The sequence below is a fragment of the Lacerta agilis genome, chromosome 1, assembly GCF_009819535.1.
Source record: "Lacerta agilis isolate rLacAgi1 chromosome 1, rLacAgi1.pri, whole genome shotgun sequence".
In the NCBI taxonomy this organism is placed as follows: Eukaryota; Metazoa; Chordata; class Lepidosauria; order Squamata; family Lacertidae; genus Lacerta; species Lacerta agilis.
The window spans coordinates 78,084,018-78,110,144 of NC_046312.1; the positions used below are offsets into that span (position 1 = coordinate 78,084,018).

At 45.2% G+C, this 26,127-nt stretch overlaps 1 protein-coding gene across 5 annotated transcripts in view; it reads right to left on the reverse strand.

The window, feature by feature from the left end:
* Nucleotides 1-1,897: 1,897 nt before the first annotated feature.
* The window catches only part of MYRF (myelin regulatory factor), a 92,597-nt gene continuing 68,367 nt past the window's right edge, over nucleotides 1,898-26,127 (reverse strand). For 3 of the 5 annotated variants that reach the window (XM_033156992.1, XM_033157000.1, XM_033157024.1), the window contains 19 exons: nucleotides 22,607-22,802; nucleotides 21,730-21,806; nucleotides 20,834-20,944; nucleotides 19,994-20,084; nucleotides 18,990-19,055; nucleotides 14,980-15,180; nucleotides 14,781-14,889; nucleotides 13,608-13,717; nucleotides 12,790-12,950; nucleotides 11,688-11,760; nucleotides 11,017-11,105; nucleotides 9,447-9,515; nucleotides 7,858-7,938; nucleotides 6,300-6,388; nucleotides 5,665-5,838; nucleotides 5,037-5,333; nucleotides 4,452-4,539; nucleotides 3,314-3,388; nucleotides 1,898-2,084 (listed from right to left, as the gene is read on the reverse strand). In XM_033156992.1, coding sequence (XP_033012883.1) covers nucleotides 1,913-2,084; nucleotides 3,314-3,388; nucleotides 4,452-4,539; nucleotides 5,037-5,333; nucleotides 5,665-5,838; nucleotides 6,300-6,388; nucleotides 7,858-7,938; nucleotides 9,447-9,515; nucleotides 11,017-11,105; nucleotides 11,688-11,760; nucleotides 12,790-12,950; nucleotides 13,608-13,717; nucleotides 14,781-14,889; nucleotides 14,980-15,180; nucleotides 18,990-19,055; nucleotides 19,994-20,084; nucleotides 20,834-20,944; nucleotides 21,730-21,806; nucleotides 22,607-22,802 — 2,329 coding nt within the window. In that variant the 3' untranslated portion in view covers nucleotides 1,898-1,912. The remainder of the gene's footprint in view (nucleotides 2,085-3,313; nucleotides 3,389-4,451; nucleotides 4,540-5,036; nucleotides 5,334-5,664; nucleotides 5,839-6,299; nucleotides 6,389-7,857; nucleotides 7,939-9,446; nucleotides 9,516-11,016; nucleotides 11,106-11,687; nucleotides 11,761-12,789; nucleotides 12,951-13,607; nucleotides 13,718-14,780; nucleotides 14,890-14,979; nucleotides 15,181-18,989; nucleotides 19,056-19,993; nucleotides 20,085-20,833; nucleotides 20,945-21,729; nucleotides 21,807-22,606; nucleotides 22,803-26,127) is intronic. The other 2 variants (XM_033157007.1, XM_033157015.1) reach the window with 2 other exon arrangements.

Here is a 26,127-nt window from a genome sequence, read left to right on the forward strand (position 1 = left end):
AGCTGCCAGCCAGAAGGTCAGAAACTCCAGTGTATGACTTGCAAACACAGCCTGGCAGAATATTCCTTTTACAGAAAGAATTCCAGTGTTTCAGCTTTAGAGAAGGACTCCCAGCGTCATCGTTGAGAAATGCTAGTGTCTAAGAAAGCCGCTTCATTGGCTCTCTGGGTGCTGAGATCTCTTCCCAGGCGAACTGTATTTTGTAGTTCTGAGGTGTCCAAAGACATTGAACCCAGGCATGGCTCCAGTGTAGAATTTTCAAATCCAGTGTAAAAACGAGGAAAAAGAAGGAATGCCGATGTCTCTACAACAAGTAAGGCCTTTGGAGGACTGAATGACAAGCATCTGGCATGTCAAGGGGGGAAAAGATGCCTCAGTATTTCCATGTTTTGCTTGCTAGTGGCATCATCCCCCCAAAGTTGTCTGAAACTTTAATGTTGATATTCCACCGCAGGGTGGGGTGGGGTGGGGGAGAACCACACCAGCTGATGACAGAGGCAACAGGATAGGACTTGGGGGCTCATAGGAGGGAACATCCGGTCCAATGAGCCATGTGGGCCCATTTCAGTTCCAATCCAAGGGCAGTGGTGCTCCCGAGACTCACTCACACAGCCAGTAGAATTGGAAGTAATAGTCAGTGAAGAGAGAGCCCATCTGCTCCACAGCAGTACTGCAGTTTGCTTGGCCCTGTGATGAGAGTGGGAGGAAGAAAAAGAAGGTTCACAGGAACTGGGAACTGTCGCAGAAGAACAAAGGTTAGCCAACAACAACGAGAGGCATCTCCAAGGCCCTGTGTCTGGGTGCAAACACTCAGATATTTGGGTAAGGTCTTGGGAGTTTGACTAAATTTTCTGACTCGGTCATCTTTTGATATACTTTCCCCCCCTCAGCTCTAAAGGATGAATCCAAAGGCTGTTATGTTGCAGGTACTCATACTCACAGGCTTAGCAAATCGGAAGTGATAGGTGAACTCCTGGAATGGCATCATCACCACAGGCCAATGGTATGTTACGCTCTACAGAAGAAGTAGAAGAAACCATACCTGGATTAAAAGGAACACTGCTGCTATAACAAGGACCTCTTTCTCTGGCCTGTGCTAGAGGGAGAGCTAATGCACCTTGCTCTCTGCTCCTTCTTTGTAGTGGAAAATATAGTACTCCACCTACCACTGCCAGTTGCTGTGCCTCTCTTGTAGCCACAGAGAATATGGGATGGGGATACACAGAATTAAGATATTATTGAACTGGAAAATGCAGCTTACTGAACCATGAAGGTCAAACTACATATGACCTTAACTGTGTAGTTCTGCCCTTGTGTGGACATTTCCCCACAAAGAATGGTGGTAATCTAGGAAACCTAGTCAGATGGGTGGGGTATAAATATTATTATTATTATTATTATTGTTGTTGTTGTTGTTACTACTACTACTACTACAGGGTTCTACACAGCGGTAGGGCTATTTCAGTTCTTTGCTACCCATGCCACCAATTGGGTGGCGGTGAAGACCTGCACTCAAGGGCATGACAGAACCATGCAGTTAAGGTCAAATGCCATTTGCCCCAGATTTGCTCTGAAATAAGAGACAACACTTATTCTGAAAAACACTTGGTTAGAAATGTAGACCATATGCCCAGCCAGCACTAAATAGCTGAACAAGCCAATGATGACCAGTTATGAAGATGGTTTACTTATGAACATTTACACATTTTTATCTCCCAGGGAAGCCTTCACATACAACCTTGACAGGTGTGCCTCTTTCTACCTCTCTCCTTTATAGCACAGTACTATACATACAGAGGTTCAGTGGGCCTTACTCACAGTTCAGTGAGTAGAGGATTGCGGCCTTAAAGAGGTTCCAAAGGGCATTCACCCAACAGGGTGCAGAAACTAAATACACCAATTTCCTTTTCTATTATGAGCAGCAACTTAGGGGTGCAACTGGCAAGCACCTGCCAGCCATGATACTTTGCGGTCCTACCTGGGTGCCTGCTGCATCAGAGAAGCTGTCCGTGTTCACAGTGTTGTGCTGACATGGGTTGCTGGAGGCAAAACCACAAAAATAGCCAGACACAGCAGAGGAGGCGCTGGGAGAGAGGGGAAAGGGCAGAGGAGGATGTTTAGTGGAGGCAACAAGGTAAGCAGTTTTGATATGCGACACTGTCATAGTTTGGCACTCTCACCTGCAGCACCTTTAAAGACACCCTTTTTAACTGAGCATTATCGTAATTCATGCTCATTATGCTATTGGAGTGGTTATACATGATTGCACCTTCAATACCATTTGCGGTCGCAAATTTTTTGCGGCGGTCATACTGCTTCATTTACAATAGGTACATGCCCTGTAATTTCCTCCTAAAATTTCATATCCACCCACCAACCTACTCAAAGTAGCTCTTTCTCTTTCTTCTTCTATTTCAATATTGTTTACAGAGGCTTGCAGTCTAAGTTAACTTAAAGAAATTTATTGAAATAAAATTTCCAAATTGCCTCCTTAGTCACCCCTCTCTGTGGCCACCTGTGACGCCTGAAAAGCCTCCCTCAACTCAATAGTTGTTGTTTTTTCCAGGGGGCTGCAGGCAGGAGGAGAGAATGGGAGACCTTCCCTCCATGAGAATCCAAATCATGACAGTCAGCAGCTGCATTGACCAGCAGGCTACTTTGAATAGAGATGGTAGATTAAACTCCTGAAAGTCGACCCGCTACTTTCCCCCCTGGATTACATGAAAGAGGTGGGGAGGAGGGTCAGGAGTGCACAAGCAACCAGCAGCTGGACAAATCCCCTGGATCTCCTCTTGAGATGTGTCCTGGTTGGAAGAAGTGGAGAGGCCAGCATAAGAGAGGATCCCCTTAATTCAAGAGGATTTGCTCTCATCTTGCAAAGCTAAGTCAAGTGCGGGGAGAGAGTCCTCTCACAGAAACACAGGAAGCTGCCCTATACCCCATCAGACAGCTGGCCCATCTAGCTCAGTATTGTCTACACTGAGTGGCAGCAGTTTGCCAGGGAATGCCAGGGATTGAACCTGAGACTTTCTGTATGCAAAGCTAAGCCCTTCTCCTTTGTCCTGCCTCTGTATTCACTGTGGTTCAGGGCCATGGAAGATGTGAGAAGAAAGAGGCAGATGAACCCACAGCAGACAGAAGTTCCTTGCTTGTGGGTTCTTCTGTTTTCTCCACCTACAGTTTGGAGACCATGATGGAGTCCTTCTTGCTCACAACTCCCACCTGATATTCAGCTGGCTGCTGACCGTTGCAACATCCCTTGAGGCTGCACCCCTCCCCAGAGCCCCTTGTCTTCCCAAGAATTCTTACTCACTTCATCTCCAGAGTAAGATTTGTGTTCACCGAAGTAAACTTGCTGATGGGGATGCGGTACGTGATGTTCCCCGTCCTATATGCACAGACAGAAAACGACAGCATAACATGTAGCAGCCGCCTCAAGATGTGGAAGCTGTATCCCTCCCCATTGGAACCAGGTCACACTGACTCCTCTGCTGCACCTCCAGCTCACAATACAATGCAATCCCTGGGGAGTTACATCATGCTGGACCCCAGCTGGGAGAACAGCCTTAGACTGCGAAAGGCCATTATAGCATCCAGCATTGTCCAGTATTGCCTGCTCTTGAGAGGGCAGGGACTCTCTAAAGAAGGGGTGGGGAACCTCTGACCAGAGGGCCACAAGCCCTTCTATCTGGCCCCTGTGACTCTCCCCATGCCACATCCTTTTCTCCCCTTTTCATGCCCCTCACCAGTGCAACTCTGCACCCTCGGTGAGTGTTCTTGCCTGCCTGGATTGTGTCCTTGAACTCTGATAACATTTCTTAGTTGCCTGGAGGGAGGACAGAGGGGGATGAGGGGTGTGTGTGTGTAACAACCAGCTTACTGTAGAAAGGTAACATTTGCAATAGTTGTTCAACCTGCTTTTGCCTCTGGCAAAAGTGTGTTCAGAAGAGAAAGTGGCCCAGCGGCTGAGAAAGGTTCCCCACTCCCACTTTAAAGGTTTTAGGCAGTTTCTTCCTAGCCCTGCTAACTGACACACCTTTAATTAGAAACACCAGAGATTTGAACCTGGGGCCATTTGTATGAAAAGCACATGCACTTCCAGCAAGATCACATCTTCCCAATAAATCTACAGTCTCTCTCTCTCTCTCTCACACGGCAACTTGAGGATTCTGATCAGAAGCATTCCACCTCAACATGGCTTCTGCCCGTGTCCAAACTTCTCTGTTGTTCCCTGCTGTTCCACCCTGTCACTGCACCCACATACAATAATGATTCTGTCACTAAACACGAAACCAGCTTACGCAAGTGGTCTCAATGTGACAAAAAAGATAATGCATGGGAAAATCCTGAATTGATCATTTATCAGCTGCCTGCATTTTCCCCCTGGGAGAAGCCCAGTCTCCTGAGAACTTGGCCTAACAAAGGTTATGGCAGGACAGCACTTCACCCACCTGCATTCATCACCAGCAGCACAGGCCTGAGGCGTGATGACCACGTTGCTCTCTATAAGTGATATGGACTGGAGCACAGGAGCTTTTCCTGCAAGGGGGAAATCATCCATACAGGGAAGAAAGTTATTCTACATGGCAAGCAAAGCCAAGTCACAGGTGTTCGGAGAACCATCAGAGCTCATAAGGCTATATAATACAGTCTTGTCAATCTGGTGCTCTCCAGATGTTGCTGGACTACAACTCCCACCATCCCTGACCAGCTGCTTGGATTCCTGAGAACTGGGAGCCCAAGAACCTATGGAAGGCACCAGGCTAGGGAACAATGCTGGAAGGGATTTCTAAGGTCATGAAGTGAAGGCAAAGCTGGCCACCAACCTGGATAGCTTTAAAAGAGAATTAGACAAATTCATGGAGGACAGGGCTACTGATGTCTACTAGCCACGCTAGTTATGCTCTGCCTCCATGGTCAGAGGTGGTATCCCAGTTGCTGGAAACTGCAGGTGCAAAGTGTGCTGTTGTGCTCAGGTCCTGAGTCAAGGTCTAAATATACAGCAAACAGTCACAAGGAAAAGAGGGGATGCTTACCCTCCTGGCTGGTGCTTCCTGTGCTGGGCTCCTCAGAGTCTGATTGGCTGATGGTGCTGCGCCGCTGCCGTGTCTGCCCAGGGGAGAAGCTGTTGCGTGTCAGAGGGAGGTTGGAGATGTATTTGGACTTGCCTTGGATGTGGGTGAAGGGGGAGGATGGGCTGGCATTGGGGCTGCTGAAGCCCCGTGATCTCTCAGAGGTCTTTGGCCACTTTGTATGGAAAGTCACCTTGCCAGTGATTCCTCTCGATTTAGCTTTGATGTTGGTCACTGGCAGCAGTGACATGAGGCTTTGATCTGTGAAGGTAGAGCAATGAGAAAAGAACTATGGTTTGTGCCTTGAAATTGATGTGAGGGCAAGAATCCCCACTACGTTTTCTCCATACACCAAATTTGCACCTACCCTCCCAACATTAAGTTATCATTGTACCTTATATGTTCAGGAAGTGCAAACTTCTGGAAACAATGCAATGCAAATCAGATAAAGGTATAGGAGTTAGTTAAACCTTCCATGTGGAAGCACAAGGGGGGGAGGAAAGGGGACAGTATTCTGTCAGGCGAGCGGAAATGCCTTATTGCTAAGCTGAATTCACAGCCCTCTGTGTGTTCAAGACAGAATAGCGTTTACCTGTCCGGTTGTTGGTGACTGGAGTGGTAGTCTCAGAAGCTGCATCAGAAGATATGTTGTTTGGAATGGTGTTCAGAAAAGGAGAACAGCACATGGAGAAACAAGGCGGGTCGAAACAGACTAATATGCTATGGGCAGGCAAGTCATAGAGAGATTCAGGCACATGTGTTGTGGCTGTAGGAATAATAATAAAAATAAATAAATACCAGCACCGGTTCTATGTAGGTCAGAGTAAAATGGCAAAGAGACAGAGCAACACACAATAACCTCCTGCATTGTAAGGCCTAGTTCATGCAACGACTTTGGGACTTATTTATTTCAATATGGGCCTTCTGCATGCACATGGACTGAGTTTGTCCATTAGCAGAGGGCATGTATTACATTGGCCCTCAGCCATTAATAGTGAGTAGAAGCTGCCCATGATGTGTAGTGCAGATTTTCTTTAAAAATGCAGCATACTGCAGTAGGCCGACAGCTGCATCTTGTGTGAAATGGCTGGTGGTAGATCAACCTGCCCATCATGTGAACACACAAGAGGGACCAGCCATGTTCCCCACCCCTGACTCTCCAACTGAACACCTGACTGGCTTAGGCTGGGATACGTTTTCACAGAGACAGCCACAACTGGTACCTACCACGCTGTTTAAGGGAAGCATCATCAGGTGTGTTTGATGAGGCAGCAGTAGAAAACATAATCTGATTCTTATCAATGTTCTGACTGGACCTAGAATGCAAGGGGGGGAGAGGGAAATGTCACTTGAAGTATTTACATATATAGAGAAAAAATGGTATGTGTGCTAGTAGAAAGAGATGCATTAATGAGGCAGCTGAACACCAGGGTTTGGAACAGAAGGCTGCAGAAAGGAGGACAGGAAGGGGAAAGCAAGACAGAAAGCAGGTTGGGAAAAGGAGGACATCCTTGTGGACAAAGTATCAATGGGTGAACAGATCAGGCAAAGCCTAAATTCCAAACTTTAAATGGAAAGCGTAATGCTGGTGGTCAACAAAAGAGGTTTAAAGACTGTCTCAAGGCAAATCTAAAAAAATGTAGTATAAACACCAACAACTGGGAAACATTGGCCTGCGAGCGCTCCAGTTGGAGAACAGCCTTTACCAAAGGTGTCATGGGCTTTGAAGACACTCGAACTCATGACGCAAGGGAGAAACGTGCTAAGAGGAAGGCACGCTTGGCAAATCCATACCGTGATCAACTCCCGCATGGAAACCAATGTCCCCACTGTGGAAGGATGTGTGGATCCAGAATTGACCTGTACTTACGGACTCATTGTTAAAACCGTGTTTATGGAAGACAATCTTACTCAGCTACGAGTGATCGCCAAAGAGAGGACAACCCTCCCATCCTGACAGTCTACTCCAGGGATGGCAAACGCTTAAGGTGAGACGGAAAGAGAAGTATGTACTCAATGAATCTGACAGTAAACTAGTTTATATTGTTATCATTCAGATTCATGTATATTTTTCTTTTCAGAGGGACAAAAGGGATTAACAACCAAGAAGGCAGGAAGGTAGAAGACATAATTATGAAATGAGTCAGCAATCCGCTTGCTGCTGTGTAAATTCAAATAAGGAAACGTTTATAATATTATATTAATAATATAATATATATAATAATTATATATAAACGTTCCTACAGAAGGGACAGGAGTAACTCCCCTGTGCGGAAAGGTCACAACACCTGCAACATTCTGGTTTAGAAAAAAGGCAAGTCAAAAGAGGATATAAGTGTATGAAATTATGCATTGTGAGGGAAAAGTGGATAGAGAAGCATTCTTCTCCCTCTCGCATAATGCTAGAGCCTTGGGTCATCCAAGGAAGCAGAATGTTGGAAGATGTAGAAGAAAGGGCTTCTTCACCCAGCCCATAGCTACACTCTAAAAGAGGCAGTTGCTAGGTGCCACAAGTGTGGAAGTGCTGTTGCACTCAGGTCCTGCCTGTGGCCTCCTAGTTAGGCATCTGGTTAGCCCCTGTGAGAACCAAATGCAGGACTAGATAGGTCTTCCACCTGCTCCAGCTGAGGTCTTACATTAGGAGGAGAGTACTAAAATATAGGCAGCTTTAAAAAGAAAAAAGAAAAACACAGAAGAGGAAGAGTGGGTGGCATGGAAACACAAGTCATCATCAGAAAGGATGCAGCATTTACATCAACAGTATACAGAAAAAGAAGGACCATACCGTGGACACAGGGCAACTGGGATGCCAGGACCCCTGTGCCGAAAGAGAGCCAGGAGGCAAGTGGTCGGCACAGCAAAAGAACTGCAAGGCAACAGGAAAACAAAGGGGGGAGGGATGAAAGGCACAGACGAGAAAAGTCACAAGGAGGGATGATTTGGATGAGGAGGAAGGGCGGACAGAGAAAAGAGGTGGGGAGAGAAATAAATGGAAAGAAAGGAAAACAAGTAGAGAAGGGAAAGAGAAAGATCAATTATTTAGGAAATAAGTATTGCAACAGTGGTGTGAACCATCTAAAACTTCTGGGTACACACAGACAAAGAAGCTTGGAATGCTTATTCCCTATGGGCAGAATTCAATGCCATGCTATGGTGAATGTCCAGTCATCGCAATCACTGCAGCTTGTCAGACAGAACAATCCCCATCTTCTCCTTTGGAACTGTTCTGGGGGTTCTCCCAATCCCTCCAGATCCAGTTTTGGGGGTCCAGCCGACCCTGTTGTGCAAGCAGAAGCCCTCACATAAGGCTTGTGCTAATGGGACTCATTGGATGAATCCCACGCCAAGACTCTGGCCTTCAGTTACTGTAAATTAGCCAACACATGTTTGGAGTCATGTGTCTCTATATATTTCAGTATGTCTGTGTATTCACCATGGAGATCTGGCATAGTATCTGGCTTCCTGGGAATCCCTCAACTCACGCCAGCAAGTTGTGGTTATGGGAGAGCCAGTGCCATTTAGTGGAGGGAGTGTCAGGCTAGGACCTGGGAGACAGGGTTCAAATGTCCACTCAGCCAGAAAACTCATTGGGGGTTCTCCCCACCCTCCCAAGTGGATCTCGAGGAGCATGGGGAAGTGCAAGCAGGAGAAAGTCTCATTGCATTGCTGGGGGGTCCTTGCCCTGGCTTCTGTTAGTAGAATGGGGTAGCTGAAACCAGCTCTAAATAGATTTCCCTTAGGGACAATAAATAAATAAATTCCCTCTGGGGCCACATCCATAAATCACAATAAATAATAAATTTCCTCAGGGACTATATTTCCAAGAAACAGCTTTGATGTATTCCGTTTCACTCATCTCCTGGGCAGTGTTTATTATAAGGTGCTCCTTTTCTTTACCAAGCTGACAGCCCCAAACCCCAGCTGTATTAGAGATTCTTTAAGAAACCCTCCCCCCTCTAGATAACATACAGTGGTGCCTCGCTAGACGAAAATAATTCGTTCTGTGAGTATTTTCGTCTAGCGATTTTTTCGTCTAGCGAAGCACCAATGCAAATCGCGGTTTTCGCTAGACGGAAAAAAAAAATTCGTCTTGCGAGGCAGCCCCATTGACAAATTCGTCTTGCGGGGCAGCCTTCCGCTAGACGAATGCCTTCATCTAGCGAGTTTTTCGTCTAGCAGGGCACGACTGTATCTGGTCTTCTTAACACCTTCTTACACTCTTTTCCATATCTGATCTTATAGCGCTCTTCTGGTTTGAAGGTTTCTTTCATGATTACGCGTTTTCCTACTTAGGGTTTCGAAAGGAAGATGCATCCCTTTCTGAGGAAGTAAGTGACCAAAGAAGGAAGGGGGGCAGGAAAAGGAGCTACATACCCTTCTATATCCACAACGTCTTCCTCATTGCGGTAGCTCAGCACATAGAGGGTAGACATGGATATCACGCTGGGAAAGAGAAGAGAAGAGAAACAAGAGCCTTTGGAAACATAAACTTTCAATATTTCAGGGAGGAAAAGGAAGTTGTCTCCAAACAGGTCAGCCTTTGTGTGTATGATTAACTCAAGTGCAGGGAAATATTTACTCCACAGGACATCAAAGAGGACATACACTCAGTGGCATACCTCGCCAACTCAATTTGAAAGTAATATAGGGTTAGAAAGGGCACTTGTCTAAGAACAACAACCCAGAAGTACAATTTGATTTGAAATCATATTTATTGCAAGTGGACTCTGGCCAGGAATCCAATCAATCAATCAATCAATGCATGCACAATACCAGGAAACACATCAGATCAGTTTCTGCATGACATCCCATGGCTGCCTATCTAACATACAGGATTTGCAAACAAAAAGAGGAGAGGCACCAGAACTCCAAAATTCCAACAAAGCCGCCTTCTAGTCTAAAAAAAGCACAAAACAGGTTTCTAGTTCTCCTTATTGCTGTGATTATTTTGAAAAATGTGATGGCAAACCTCACCCCCTAAAAAAGTGGGAGAAGGGAGGGAAAGTAAAATTTAAAAGTCCAGGCTCTTCAACTTTACTGCAAAGTGATTCACTAAATTTTCTTCTGATTTCAGGACAGTAACTGTAGTTGTCGTCAGCGCAGTTGTAGCAACCAGCAATACACTAGACAGGCTCAGCCGTGTTCATGAAAATGATATCCACACTTATGTCACATGCAACCTAAAATAGGTGGATTTTATGACTGAGGTGCATTTCACTGTGATTCTAGGGGAACAATCAAGAGACAAGAGCAGGGTGCTAAAAAGAAAGCACTCATTGCTTCACCTTCATTTGGGATGAAACTGGCCCACCCCTAGATAAGCATGACCAGATAAGCCATGGGTAGGCAAACTAAGGCCCGGGGACCAGATCCGGCCCAATCACCACCTAAATCCGGCCGGTGGACGGTCCAGGAATCAGCATGTTTTTACATAAGTAGAATGTGTCCTTTTATTTAAAATGCATCTCTGGGTTATTTGTGGGGCATAGGAATTCATTCATTATTTTTTTCAAAATATAGTCCAGCCCCCCACAAGGTCTGAGGGACAGTGAACCGGCCCCCTGCTGAAAAAGTTTGCTGACCCCTCACAGGCCAGAAGCCTAATAATAATAATAATAATAATAATAATAATAATAATAATTTATTACTTAAACCCCGCTCATTTGGCTGGGCCTCCCCAGCCTCCCCAGCAATTCTGGCCGGCTCCCAACAGGATATTAAAAACACAACAAAACGTCAAACATTAAGAACTTCCCAAAACAAGGCTGCCTTCAGATGTCTTCTAAAAGTTAGATAGTTGTTCATTTCCTTGACATCTGGTGGGAGGGCGTTCCACAGGGCAGGCGCCACTACCAAGAAGGCCCTCTTCTTGGTTCAAATTCTCAATTCTGTGCACCACACTCATCTGCTGAGTGTGAAACAGCCCAGGTGTGCAGACACCTACCTGAATGCCATGATGATCACCAGGGCAATGATGGTGCCTTGAAGGAAACGTTGGCTGATGCACGCTTGATCCGTGACCACCGAAGGGGACTGCACAAGACAAAGGGGAGGGAAAGAGAACCAGCAGAAATTTCATCAGAAAGTTATCCCTGTATTCCTACTCTGATCTTTCTGTGTCGTTCTTTTGGGGATAGCAGGCTGTAATATGCCCTTCCTCACTGACCCTCAGGTAACTGTTCACCCACCCGCCCCAAGAAAGAGCCAAGATGTCTGAGGAGGCTTTGGTTTGCTGGATGAAGCAGGAATGCAAGAGTCAGCTCAGACACCAGGAAAAAATTCAGATCAAGGCATGCATCATGTATACAAAAATAGTTCTCAGCCCACAGAGACCACAAATGCAAGCGTTTTCAATTTGTATGCGCTAACATTCACCCAACACCTTAACCAGCAGCCTCAGCAAACACAACTTGGCTTGTGGGACTCAAAGGTAAACATTCAATTCCATCTGCACACCATGATGGTAAGGTGCTGCACAATCAAGAGCCCCAAACCCAGCCTACTGTGTCTCCTTTCAAGTGCCAGAACCAGCTTCAATAACACAAACGTGCCTCATGCACATGAGCAATCACAGCTCAGATTACAACGTGTGTCTCCCTTACAAAGGCTTCTTACCTTGCTGGACATTTTGGGGGGCCTCTTTTTGTGTGGCACACTTCCTGCACGGCTAAACTGACTCCCTGCTTGGCTACAAAGAAAGGAAAGTTAGGATGCATGCAGATCAGCACTCCTTATCACATTTAATTTCACTTCATTCTGCTCCTCCTCCCTCTCCCACTACCAATCTGTTTCTTAACAAACACTCTGTTTTCATAATTTTAGCATGTATACGCACAGACCACAATCTTTTGGTGCAGCTTTCTGGAGAATGGGGAGATAACCCTGAAATAGGATTGTGAAGTAGTCAATATTTCTTTTTTGCCAAGGATAAGATAACAGAATAGGCATCTAGCTGCTTCATAGGCATAAACTCAAAACAGGTGGGAGGGAATAAGGTGCAGCGAAGGGGTCCCTATATGAAGGAGAATGTCAGGGTGCTACCAAAGAGGGGTTTAATTAGCAAATGGGTCGTTCACAACAGTTTGGGTATTGTTTTGTTTTTAAACTTACTGGGTGTGTCTAGTGAAGGTTTCTACTACTTTCAATATTCCTCTTTGAAAACAGTACTCTCTGAAAGGGATTTTTAAACTGGGACTTGTAGATACAGATTTACAGGAAAGTCATCTTTAGAGAGTGTAGATGCTTGCTCTATCTGAAGATCTTATTCCTGTGGGAGAGGAGTAAGTAGACAGACTCCTCTGAATCACTGGGACACTCTCTGTTCAGAGGCCAAAACTGAATACTTCTTCTGGCATCATGACCTCATAAGAGGCAGGAGAACGGATCACAATATTTGCCCTCTTGTTATGAGTGTGGTAGAAGAGGCGTCAGTGGAGGAACAAGTTTTTTAGCCTGAGTACGTATCTGAGCATACTTCAAAGCTCTTTTTGCTTTTCTACCAATGCAATCCTATGCTTACTTACTCAGAGGTTCAACTGTGTTCAATGTAACTTATTCCTAAAAGTGTGTATAACATTGCAGCCTGTGCAACAACCCATTTACTCAGAGAGCTGTATTGTTTAAAAATACTCTTAACTGAAAAGAAGTTAGAATATTAAATTTATTCCCCTCTCTCCCCTCTCCGTGCTTTTTTTTTAAACACAGGTCTCTGTAGTACCTGAATGCTCCAGAGCTAACAGTTGATTTCATACTGTCCAGTCGCTTGAGTTTGGCGAGTTTATGACTCCATCTCTCCAGCTCATCAATCCGTGTCTCCAGGTTATCAGTCAGTTTGCAAAGCTCTTTCACAGCCCCTACATTTTCCATGAAAATGCGCTCCTAGAATGGACAAAATAAACACTCTCTTTGGGTGTGCTCAGGTCCCCACAATCATTCCCTACCCTCACCCCACCCCTGCCACCCTGCTCCATCCATGCAAAGGCAAGAGCACCTCCATCACAGAAAGATTGCTCTTTGGTGTCTATAATCTATCAACCCGTTAACAGACCAATTTTATGCATGTTTCCTCAGAAAAAAATTCCAGTGTTTTCAATGGGGTTTCCTCCCAAGAAAACCTACATAGGATTTCTGCCTTAGATGACTTTGCCCCTAGATACTTATCACCCTCTTGTTTCTCCCGCCAGAATGGTCATCAGAGGGCTGCCTTCTGGGACTGCTCTGTGTCCATTTGAGGGCAAGGAAAGAAGCATTTTCAGTCCTTGCTTCCCTCCCCAGCTTCAAATTTTTCTTCCAGAGTGGCCTCAAAACCCTAAACAAGTCTCTCTCTCTGTCTCTCTCTCTCTCTGTCTCTCTCTCTCTGTCTCTCTCTCTCTGTCTCTCTCTGTCTCTCTCTCTCTCCCCCCCCCCCCATTTCAGCTTTGGCTTGGGTTTTGCTACAAATATATAGAGTGGGAAATGATGCCCAAAGAGTCTGTCATTCCTATCAAACTTGTTTTCTGTTTGTTGCTTGCCTCTTCTTCTAAGGGCTCCACTCACCTTATTCACCACTAGGAAGTTCTCTACAGTCCTCCCACTGGTAAAGACCATGTCCCCAGTGTCTTTCACTGCTTCTGGGAGAATCTCCCTCACCTCCTGAGCAATGACACCTGAACAGAAATGGTAAGCATGTATCACAGTGGCTCTAGGACACAAAATATAAATGCAACCTTAGAATCCCAGAGGCACCTTCTAGGATCAGGAATGAAGGAGTCTGGACCAATGCTAGTAGGGGACTCTGTGATGCACATACCTCCAGCTATATACTGTATATATACAATATGCTGCAGGAGAAAACAACTCGAATGTAGCCTATGGGAGGGTAGAAATAAGCAAGTAACTAAGGGTAGCTTCACAATTTATAAAGCAAATACGTGTTCCCAGGCAGGAGGATGCGGCCCACACTTTATGTCAGCCTTTGCCAACCTGGCAGCCATTAGATGTTTTTCACTACAGCTCCCATCAGTCGTACCAATCATGGCCGCACTGGCTGGAGATGGTTGGAGTTATAGCTGCTTTATTTGTCGGCTGCAAAAAACCTCCCTGCGGCCTCCCTGAGTGAAGACTGATAATTAGGGCATACGTAAATCTGTTGGTAGGGCTTAAATAATTAAATTGTTTCTCCATGCAAAAGGAATACCTGCGCATAGAAAGCTAGCATCCAGAAGAGACATATGCTACTTCAGTGGCCATTATCCAGTTCAGACCTGAGATTCACCTTTAGCCAAAATGTACTTTGTGAGACCCATTTCTTGATTTTCACCATAGATGCGTACAAGCATTGCAGGGGGGTTTGACTAGAGGAGCCTCAGGATCCTCCCAACTCAACACTTCTATGATTCTATGAATGACAATGACTGTGAAAGACCAAAGCCCTGCAATACTGGGGACTTTCACTAACTGTGACCTTGAAGTAGTGTCATATTTTGTAAGATCAGAACCAATGATCAGATGACACATCAGTGATACAATTTAGTATGCCTAAGGGATGTTTCACAGAAGGACAGGAAAACACTATTATGAAGGTCCCAAGTGCAGGCTAATAGTGGGTATATGTTAGATCGTGGACACCCTGATTTGGGTGAAGGCGGATGTTGGCACTTTTGCTAGCATTAAAACTCCTGAACAGCAGAGGTGCAAAGATGAAGCTCAGGGTAAGTGAAGGGACTGTACCTGTCTCTGATGTGTTCTCCAGGCCTACGGTGGCAGCAAACTCTGGCTTGTAGTTATAGTGCACCAGTCGCATACGGGAGATTCTCTTCAGCTGTTCTGTGGTATCCACCTGAAACCATAAGACCCACAATAATGACTTTGGACTGCATTTCCTAAGCAGAGATCCTACTGACTAAGGCATGCTGGGCCAAGCTCTTACTTCCTGGATGTCGTCTTTCACTCGGATGTCTGATGGGTGCATAAGGGAGCCCATGACTTTCACGTTGCCATGGACGACCAAGGCTTCATCTGGGCGGTCTGTGTTGATGCCAACTCTGCCGTGGTGAAAGACGGTGTCAGGGAGCTGAGCACGTTGCCAAAGTACATCGCTGTCACTCTCAAATTGGCCTGGGTTAGAGGCCTGCAAAAAGAAAAGAAAAGAGGGCAGGGATGCCCATAGGACATTAATGTCAACAACACAGAAATGTAGAGAGAAACAAAGTTATTGGGGAGAAAAAACTGCTGCTTTTAGAATAAGACCAAATGCAGAACAGAGCCACCTCCCGTCTTCCTAAATGCAGGGGGAAATTCTTTTGCGCAAGTTAACTGATTTGAATAATTAAAAACAAAAATGTTGCCCACTAACCAATATTGAAGCTGGTAAAGAGAAATAAGCAAATGAGTCAGCCAGGCACAGAATACCAAACCACCAGAGAAATTAAAATCATGTAGAGTGGCAGGTCTTTTATAGGGGCCCTCCACAGTGTTTAGTGGCCCAACACCTCTGCAAGTATTTTGCACACTACACTGTATAGGCAACTCAGTGCACATTTTTGTAGTCAGATGAAATGCAAGTTGCTTTGCAGAGTATTTTGGGAATTCCAGTTTCCTATTTTCAAATTTTATGACCATCAGCATGGATGAGAACACACCGCTTTTTGAGCATGTTTGGAGACAGCGACACAGCCTCCAACAAAACTTACTTTGCAGCGTAGTTAGACAAAATGCACAACAGTAAGTTGTTTACAGCTTGCGAAGGCTGTCTGGTTCACTTTGCAAGCTAAGCACAAGCAGCCTTGGTTCTGAGTCAGTCAGTGTTTACAGACCTGCTGAGATAAATGCCCTTTTCCAGCCTACAACAGATAAAGATAAAGTTGCAAGCTTTTCTCTTTCAGCAGGAGGGGTGTGTGGGAATTCTAGCTATGAGGCAAAGCATCACCATTGCAAAACAGATCCCCAAGTGATTGTTAAGAAAGTGGCAGGGTGGCTTGCATGAGGGTTGTGATGGTGATAATAAATGTGCAATGAGCTAATTGGCAAAGCCGGCACAAGAGTGACAGGAGAAAACAGGAGGAACAAACATATCAGACGGTGCTTATTTTCTCAGTATGTTCCTGGGGCTTAAGCTTGCCTGGTCTGGAAGCCCCTGGCGCCTATTCCCAAATGTAGTAAGGGCAGATTGTGGCTTCTCAGGAAAAGGACCTTTTGCACATGGGTCAACTCCAGGAAGCAGCACTATTTGATGTAGGGGCTCAATGGCTGAGGTTTCCATGTGATGCTAAGCCAAACCACGGCTTACTGCAAATGTGTGGATTCCTGGAGAGGCGATCACAAGTGCTTTGCTCCTCCACTACCCTTGCTCCTGCCTGCTTAGCACATTGTCTGAGGAGACAAACTACAAGCCCAGGTCCTGACAAGGGCTTAACCAAACCATAGCTGAAAACAGAGCAGTGCAGCAGTAGCAGGACTGGAGAAGGAGCACAGCAGCAACAATATCCTCCCTGGGAACACATATTCACGCTAAATCGCAATTTGGCTTGGTATTATGTGCATAAAGGTAAAGGGACCCCTGACCATTAGGTCCAGTCACGGATGACTCTGGGGTTGCAGTGCTCATCTTGCTTTACTGGCCGAGGGAGCCAGCGTACAGCTTCCGGTCATGTGGCCAGCATGACTAAGCCGCTTCTGGCAAACCAGAGCAGCACATGGAAACGCTGTTTACCTTCCCGCCGGAGCGGTACCTATTTATCTACTTGCACTTTGATGTGCTTTCGAACTGCTAGGTTGGCAGGAGCAGGGGCTGAGCAATGGGAGCTCACCCCGTCATGGGGATTCGAACCGCCAACCTTCTGATCGGCAAGCCCTAGACTCTGCAGTTTTACATCTGATACGAATGGGGCTTCAGCAGCTTATTTCACGTAACTCTTTCTAGGCACCCATGTTCCCATCTGATTTATTACGCTCATTGTTCATGCTTTACACAAACACCCCTCTGCAAACACTCCTATGCATCCTTCTTCATCACTTTTTCATGCAGTTCAGAGCTGCACTTTCACAATGCAAGTCTGTTCCAAAGCAGAACCTGAGGGTTTAGTTATTCTCAAACTCTGACCCCTTTTCCTCACATGTTCCCCTCAAAATTCACGGCACTATGGACACCTGAATAAGAGGAGAGACAGTCACTGAGATGCTATCCAGAGTTCAGAAAGTTTAGAAAGCGAGAGAAGCACAGTCACAAGAATGAGAAATTTTAACCAGCTAGGTAAAGGTAAAGGGACCCCTGACCATTAGGTCCAGTTACGGACAACTCTGGGGTTGCAGCGCTCATCTCGCTTTATTGGCTGAGGGAGCCGGCGTATAGCTTCCAGGTCATGTGGCCAGCATGACTAAGCCGCTTCTGGCGAACCAGAGCAGTGCACGGAAACGCCGTTTACCTTCCCACCGGAGCGGTACCTATTCATCTACATGTACTTTGACGTGCTTTCAAACTGCTAGGCGGGCAGGAGCAGGGACCGAGCAACAGGAGCTCACCCCGTTGCGGGGATTCAAACTGCCAACCTTCTGATCGCCAAGCCCTAGGCTCTGTGGTTTAACCCACAGCACCACTCGCATCATCCGCGTTCTGTACCAGCTAGGTACAGAAGTATAATTTCACTCCTCGTGCTCAATGGGAGTGTTATCTGACATGGTACTTTCCTATTTAACCATCACCTCTGCATGAAAGTACACAAAAATCAATTGCAGTCATGCTGCTGTTTGGCCAAGCCTCTGTGCACTGGGCAGGTGATAAGCAGCACTGTGTGTATTCTGCACAAAAAGCCAAGGTTTTTAATAAAAACACCTGCTTTTGTATATTTGCAGAGAACACACAATGGAAGCAGATTTCAGCATCTCAAGATTCTCAGGAGGTCTCTTTCTCCTCCCTGCCCAAGCTCCTACCTCTCATGGGCTTCACCAGGCACTGTCTGGTGAAATATCCAAATCCAAGGAGAAGCTTCTGTAGGGCTTCTAGTGGCGAGGGCTTCAGTGTCCCTCAGAAGCCTTTGCCCTTCTCCATGACTATCAGAATATTTAATTCTATGCAAATTTACCATTTGCAAAAGTTCAGGACTAAAAAAGGTACACACTAACACAGTTCTGGTTATATGTCTAAAAAGTAATACTAAATGGAGCTTGTTTCCCATTATTCCTCTTTTGTGATTACATGTGTTATGAGCCTTATGCTAAGTACCCTCACAACTGTTTTAATGCAATTTATCCTGCTGAAAATTTGCTGCTCTGTTCTTTGGGCAGATCTAAATAGTCCTAGTTTCATGAATCTATTGCATTGCATCAGCGTTCCAATCAGTCCTCTTAGCCCAGGCAAGCAAGCAGCTGCAGGATGCCCTTTCTCATCCTTCAGATCCCACCTTAAAACCCACCTTTTCCATGAAGCCCTTGGATTAAGATCCCCATCTGAAACAAAAGCTAACTGCATTTGCTCACATGCATCCCTGCTCCACCTCTTCCAGTACTGCCTTCTCACCTGCCAATGTTTAGACTGTAAAGCTTCTCGAGACTGTGCCTTTTTTTTTTTTTTTTTTTGCTTATGAAATCTTGCAATGGGTGGTGCTGTGTAAGTACTATAATCTCACACATAGAGGAATTATATAAAAGGTGTCATAATAAAAGTATCAGGTTTACAGAGAAGCAATCGTGGATGTGACATAGCTTCTGACATGTTTCACAACCACTCTGATGCTCACACCATTTTCACTGCGGATTAAGTGAGTCAGCTGTGCATCTGATGTGCAACCAAACCACATTTCTTGTGCTAGTGCAGACAGATCCTTAGCCTCACTGAAAAGACTGGGGCAAACTCTTCTCGGGGCAGAAGCATTTCTCATCCCATTCTACAAAAGAGCCCCCCGACTCCACCCCGGAGACTGCATAGTTCAGCATGCTACTTACTTGTCTGCAGACTCCGGGGTCCCCGTCCGCCCTCTGTTTGTGTTTTAACCCCGAACCGGCCCTTTGCTAGAGGAAATGGACACAGCACTTAAAAAGGCAGCAGGGCGGAGACAGCCAACCACAAAGTCACAGCCTAGTGTCCTCCTTGTTTGCAAAAGGCTCTCTGGAAGCACAGGAGCCACCCATGACCTCTTCATATGCCCTTCCCCCAAGATCATGCTTCCTAAAGTCCAAGAAGCCGGTCTATTTAAGATGCTTACTCAGACATCCAACTAGCTGAACGCATTTGAGAGCATCAGTTTCAGAACTGATGCATTGGGGCCCAAAGCAATGTCTGGTGGAGACATGGGGAAGAGTTCCTTACACATTTGTGCCCACCTAGGTGAAATTAGATGTGGTTTTCCTATAAATCACCCTCATGTGATCCCCAAATCCCCTTCCCATGAACCTTTAAGCATGTGTCCGCACAAGTGCAATATTGTGAGTTGGTTTAACATCTGAGCCATATGACTTGCCCTGTGCCTTGGAGTAGGGTTGCATGCTGGATGGTGGCATTCAGGCAGCAGAACAGCACAATCAATGATATGACTGCAGGGCTGGTATCTTGTTGCACCATTCCTACTTGCAACCTTGCCTTCCTCTTTCTATTGCAGAGGGTGCAAGAGCTGTCTTACATTCCATGGCCCCTAGGCACCATTTTTAGCAATAAACCTTTCAATCCTGCCCATATCTCCTTATTGGGAACCATGAAGCATGTGATCTCTCTTACTTGGTGTTTGCAAAGGTCTTATTTGTGCAAAGGAGAAAATGAGGATGCAGAAAGCCAGGGAGGAGTTGGATAGTGGGGTCTGCAGATGGAAAAGGGCAGCAGCAAGGGGTGCTGTGGAATCAGGGACAGTTTGGTACCAGTGTTAAGAATTCCCCATCAAGTCAAGTCAAAAGCTGTAGGTGCTCAGTTAGGAGAACAATGTCCTGCAAGGGAAAGGGAGAAAAGAGGTACTTACTCTAACAATGATGCGCTCCGAGATGTGAGCAGCCAGAGTGTAGTTCTGGCTTTGGGCATGAGCTTGCAAGGCCACAACCAACATGAAGTACCTGAAAACAAAACAAAGTGGGTTGAAGATAAATGCAGGCTTTAATGCACTCCTAATCATAACTTGACATGATGACAATTTATTTTTAAAAAAAATCAGTAAAAAATAAACACATTATAAATTAAATTAATTGCAAACTAAATCTGATGTATTGCATTCCAACAACATTCATTGCCTTTCTTCTGCAAAAAAATTTGAAATAATTTGAGGCCTAGCAGCTAAAAGAAATTATGGCCTATACAGATACACTTCTTTTGTTCAGCATATGCAGCATCTAAACCACGCAGGCACAGTGCAAATATAACCTTTCAGGATCTAGAAAGACTTATGCATACAATTATGAAAAAAATAATCAGCTGGTGATCTGTTTCAATTTTTGTGTGTATTATATAGGGCTGCCATATGTCCAGAATTTCCTGGACATAGCCGTGTCCGGATTTTCACTTTTTGAAATACGGCAACCCTAGTATTATAGGTGTTGTAAATTGCTTTGATATTTTTTCATGAAATTATACATATAACTATATAAATAAAGGACTTTCAATGGTGATAATATTTTGCAGCAAGTTTTACACACCATTTTTTTTTTATTCTGTGGAGGTTTTTATGTTTTATTTCTCCTATTTTATTAATGTAAGAATGTTCACATTGCAGGGCAGCACACACATTTATTTATTAGTTATTTAGTTAGTTAACTTTAATTACAGATTTTTTTGGGGTGGGGAGAGAAAGGTAGCACACAGCCCCTACCTCTGATCGGGATTGGGCTTGCCCTTCTTCCTCATGTTATTGGCTGTTGTCTCACTGAAGTGCAACCGTCCCACAGTGACCTTTGTAACCTGCTCCGGAGGTAAATTGACCCTGGAAAAAAGGAAAATAAAAAAAGAATAAATGACGTTCTGAATGTGTTAAAGAGAAAGTATATTCTTTTACCTGGATGGGACCAACCAAAGTGCGTAAAATTGAGGACGCAAGGGATGCATGGTGGGGAGGAAATCTGCATTCAGGCGAAATGTCTAATGCAAGAGAGCACCAAGTGCACCTAAACTCCCAGGGAAATCGGTGGCACAAGAACAGAGCTAAGCACTTAAATCCCCACCCATTTCAATGAGGCACTGCTGTGCTGCTCCTGGGCAGGAAGATAAATATGCAGCCCCTTTTGCGTTCAGGTGGCAGCACACTCAAAAAGGAGAGGTAGTGCAAGAAAGCAACACCGCCTGCAGGAAGAGAGCCAGTGTGGTGTAGTGGTTAAGAGCGGCAGACTCGTAATCTGGGAAACTGGGTTCGTGTCTCCGCTCCTCCACATGCAGCTGCTGGGTGACCTTGGGCTAGTCACACTTCTCTGAAGTCTCTCAGCCCCACTCACCTCACAGAGTGCTTGTTGTGGGGGAGGAAGGGAAAGGAGAATGTTAGCCGCTTTGAGACTCCTTCGGGTAGTGAAAAGCGGGATATCAAACCCAAACTCTTCTTCTTCTTCTTCCTCCAATTATGATGCACCAGCAGAAGTCAGATTAATGCACAGGAGCAGCCATGTCCAAGCTACCCTTTCTTGTGCCTAATTTTCTCTGGACTGCTCACACAAAGGTGTGTGCATGTGTTAGAAGTGAGGGTATGGAGGCGGGCCCACAAATGGAAGCAGTACTCACATGACAGGGTTGAAGGGCCGTTTGCTGCGGTCAGACTGCGACTGCTCTATGTTGATGGACTGGTTCAAGGCCTCCAACTGAAAAGAAAAGATCCAGGCTCATTTTAGAGAGCACAATATGATGTGTTCCCAGGCTCATGTATTCCCACAAGCAGCCACCTCTTTATTTTGAAACACTGCAGGTAGCTTATTTGACACCGTGGTGACTGGCACTCAGTATGTGCTGCCTTCCCTTTTCTCCAGCTGTTAAGCCTGGGTGAGGTAGGAGAGGAGCAAGTAAAAAGGGTTATTTGCTGCATCCCAATATGAAAATAACAACACAAATTTAGTAATGGAGTCACTATTATTCTACTTGGATGCAGAGGGAGTGCTCCTTTGCTTAAATTCAGACCCAGTGGCATATTGGAAGGATGCTACATTTTAAACACTGAATATGAAGTTTTAACACTACTGTTTTAGTAGTTATTTGATTAGGTTTTCTGCTTATTGAATTTAGCGATTGTATATTCTATTTTCATGTTTTTGTTTCAATTGCATTGTAAGGTGTCCTGGGATAAATACATTTTGCACACTCAAAATTAATTGAGTGTGGGGTTATCTGCCTTGAAGAACTCTTGAACCGCTGAAGGATTACAAAAGACTGATGTTATCAAACCTCCAGTTTTGAAAGCATCAGCTCCTACTGCAACCACTCAGGCTGTAAGATGGCTAGGAGCTAAGACTGCACAAACACATGGCCTGACAAGTCACACACACAGCCACCTGCGCAGTAAATACACCAAGCTTTTCATAGATATGATAAGTCAAATAATTGCTGGTATCAACAGAGGTTGTGCTCCACCTCTTTAGCCATTGCATATTCCCATCTTCACACTTGCCTTTACTCCGTGCAGTTTCAAATAGAAGCATTCAAGCGGCTTCAAGCCTTCGGGGGTCTTGACATACTTAGGATCTCCAATCATACCAATATAGACCGTGACCTGGAAGTGATTCTTCTTCTGGCACACAAAAGCATCATCGCCCACAGAGAAGTTGAAGCCTTTATCTGCATCCACCCGGTATGTGGGCATCGGTCTGTCACCAAAGGGAGAAGACTTGAAGAAACTGGCCACTAGTAGTAGCTCATGAACATAATAACCACAATATACATTCAATGCCAATCAAGTTATTTTCTTGCAGATACTCTTGCTCCAACACATACAAATTGCACAAGCAACTTCTTCGGCCATCTGCAAACATAACATTTGCCTGGAAACGATAAACATTTGGAAGGTAACCATGTATCTCCCCCCCCCCAATAACACAATTTGTCAGCTTGGACATAAGGCATCACCAGCAAGCATTCTTGAAGCATGAGCCATCCTACCCAGCCCTATCCTGAAAAAGTCTAGGTTACAGGGTTGTTTATCAAAGCACCCTAAACTGTTTGGGCTCCTCTCCCAATGCAAACAACAGCTTCTAGGGGACAGTTTTCAGAGACAACCTGGGTAGAATCCAGAAGGCCAAACAGAGATGCTGGAGGGCCCCATGAGATTCCCTGCCCCTGCCTTACAACAATACAATGAAGTAGGATAGGTTGAGAGATAGTGGGCTGGCCAAACAGCACCTAAAGAGTTGCATGGCTAAATGGGGGTGGGGTGTAGATCTGGATCTCTCTGGTCCGTCCACCACTCTGTCCATCACACCACCCTGGATTTGAGGTTGTGATGTTGGGGTAGGAGAATTTGTAACTAGGTTTGAAGTGAGGATGTGACAAAATAAGCTAGTCCCAACATGCGAGTCCCAGATTTGCTATCTTGATAGTTTCAGAGAAAACATCAAAGGATATTTGACAGCTACAAAAAGGCAAAAAGCTCTCTTCTCTTCTCATCCTAAAATTACCACTGTCAGTTAGCATTGTTCCTTCTTCAACATCCACTAAGGCAAATGGCAATGCTCCGGGGGTGGGGGGTGAGGGAAAGGTAAACAGTATGAAGCAAGCAGCTCTGCTTTGATTTGTTTGGTTTTCCTACAGATCTGCCAACTAACAGCTGATTAGGTTGGCATTGCTTACTAGCTCTGGTAAAGCAATTTATTATCATCCCGAGACTTGGAAATCTCCCACCTCAACTAGATTCCACCTACCCAAATTGCCACTGAAGACATTTCCACGTCAGATGCATTCTCCTGGCTTCAGTGCAAGGCTAGGTTCATTTTGGACTGCCATAAGTCTTAAAACAGAGCTACCTGAAGTTACTCCTTGCACCTTCCAAACTCTTTCCCCCCCCACCCCACATCTCCTCCCCAATGACTGAAGTGTATGTACTCAGGATACAAAGCGGGAGCAGCTCAGAGTGTCAAATAAGAGGGGGAAGCAACATAGGTAGCAGCTGGGGAGGTTTAATCTATGTCTCCTTAATGGACTAGTTGTCATGGAAACACTGAAAATATGTGGCCTTCGCCAACAGGCACGCACACACACATCTCCTAAGATGCCTGGTTTGCTCTGTGGGGAAGGCCTCTCTGCCTCACGGACTGATATACATGAACTGAAACCAAATAGGTGGGAATGAAATAAAATCAAATACTTAAAAGTTAAATGCTGTCAAATTCAGCAGGCTGGCATGATCGAGTTATATTTTAAGTACTTGTTGGAGGAAATGCACCTTTAAAATTTGATTTTTCTCATTTGAGAAAGAAAAAAAAACTCCCATTAATTTCATTTGGGCTTACCTCTTTACTGCCCCAAGTGTAAGAAGAGGCTCCCTAATGATGATCAAGCTGGTCAGTGACAGAGCTCCTGAAGGTCTGCACTTCCTACTATAAAAACTGAAACTTTATATTTTTAGCCACTAAGGTGTAAACAGCTTCAATGAGTTTTTGAGGGCTCAGTTAGCACTAGAATTCAACAGAATCTTTCCTAATCTCTGGATGCTTTGGACTTCAACTCCCACCAGCACCAGCCAGTGTTGCCATGGTGACTAGGGCTATTGGGAGTTGTAGTCTGTTGGAGTTGGGAAGTCTTATTTAACAGATAAATAGTATGTGGTGGTACCTTTAACTCCTTAGGCTTCAGAAAGCTGTAGAGGGGAAGACTTGAACAAAGGGGCTTGATCGTGACAGGAAAAAGGAGGGAATGTTGAAAATAGGAAGGGCTAGCAACTGTTGAAAGAGTCAAAGCTCAAAACAACCAAAGTAACAAGTGGGATAGACAAGAAGAACCCAAGATGGCCAGGAATTTCAAGATCGAGTGCAGGATTCTGTGTGTGGCCATGGCAAGAAGAGCATTTCAGTAAATTGCTTTGGCCTCCAGAGGTCTAAAGCTGGCCGTGCACATGTTGACAATCCTCCACACAGACATGCCAGCGGCAACTGGATAAACTCTGTTTGCTGTCAGCACCCTTGGGTTGAGTGAGCCTGGCAGGCTCTATAAAGAGCCATTTAATTCTTCCTCATAGCAACAGGGGGGACCCTGAGCTGCCAGAGATGTGCCCTGAACAAAAACCAGATGGTGGTCACAGAGTAAGCTACCTTAGCCAGAAAGTATGAGAGGAATTTCTCTCCCCCTCTCCGTCACATTTTTGGTGATTCATTGTGCCATTCCCTCCTTCCTATAGTGCTTGCCATTCTGCCCTATCCAAAAGCCCAATTCTTCCCACCTCCCCCAAAAAAGCAGACACACGGTCATTCCTCTTCAGTTCTAAGCTACCTCATATCTTCTCAGGCTCTTCAGCTAGAATAGACATGGTTTCTGTTTGCCACTGAGATTGTACTGGGCCTTTAGCCATTCACCACTGAAACTTGGGAGAACAAAACTCGCAGCTTCCGCCATTCAATCAAACCACTTTCACTACCCGGCCCTTTACAAATGGCTCAGCAAATCCAACACGAATCAAGGACCACAATCTGTTCAAATGAAAGCCCGTATCTTTCTTTTTACAAAATGTGTACAAATGTTTAAAACATGTATTGGGTCAAAATGCAGAGAAATTCAAGTACAGATAATAAAGAAATGAGTGTGAGTTATGAGGTAAAAATGAAAAGGCAAGGGGCGGGGGGTGGACAGTAGCAACTCAGAACTGGAGATAAGGGCAGAAAGTTAGCCATCCCCAGGAACGCAATGAGCCATGCTCCTGTCACAGGAGGGTAACAGTATGCACAGAGGACTCTTTACGAGGCAGATGTCTACGCCCATGGCAACAGATAGCACTACAATTTCCACAGATAAGAGAGGCATCTCACATATTATATTCCACTTTGTCTTAAAGCCAGGATCTCAGAAAAATGTCCTGCTCTTCCAAAGCACATCCTAGCCACCTTGTAAATGAGGAGTGTGCCTGAATATTACAATCACTGTAGCATGTAATGCCTGACGCCCCCTTCGAAAGTCTAAGCAATTTTTTAAAATGGCATCTTTCGT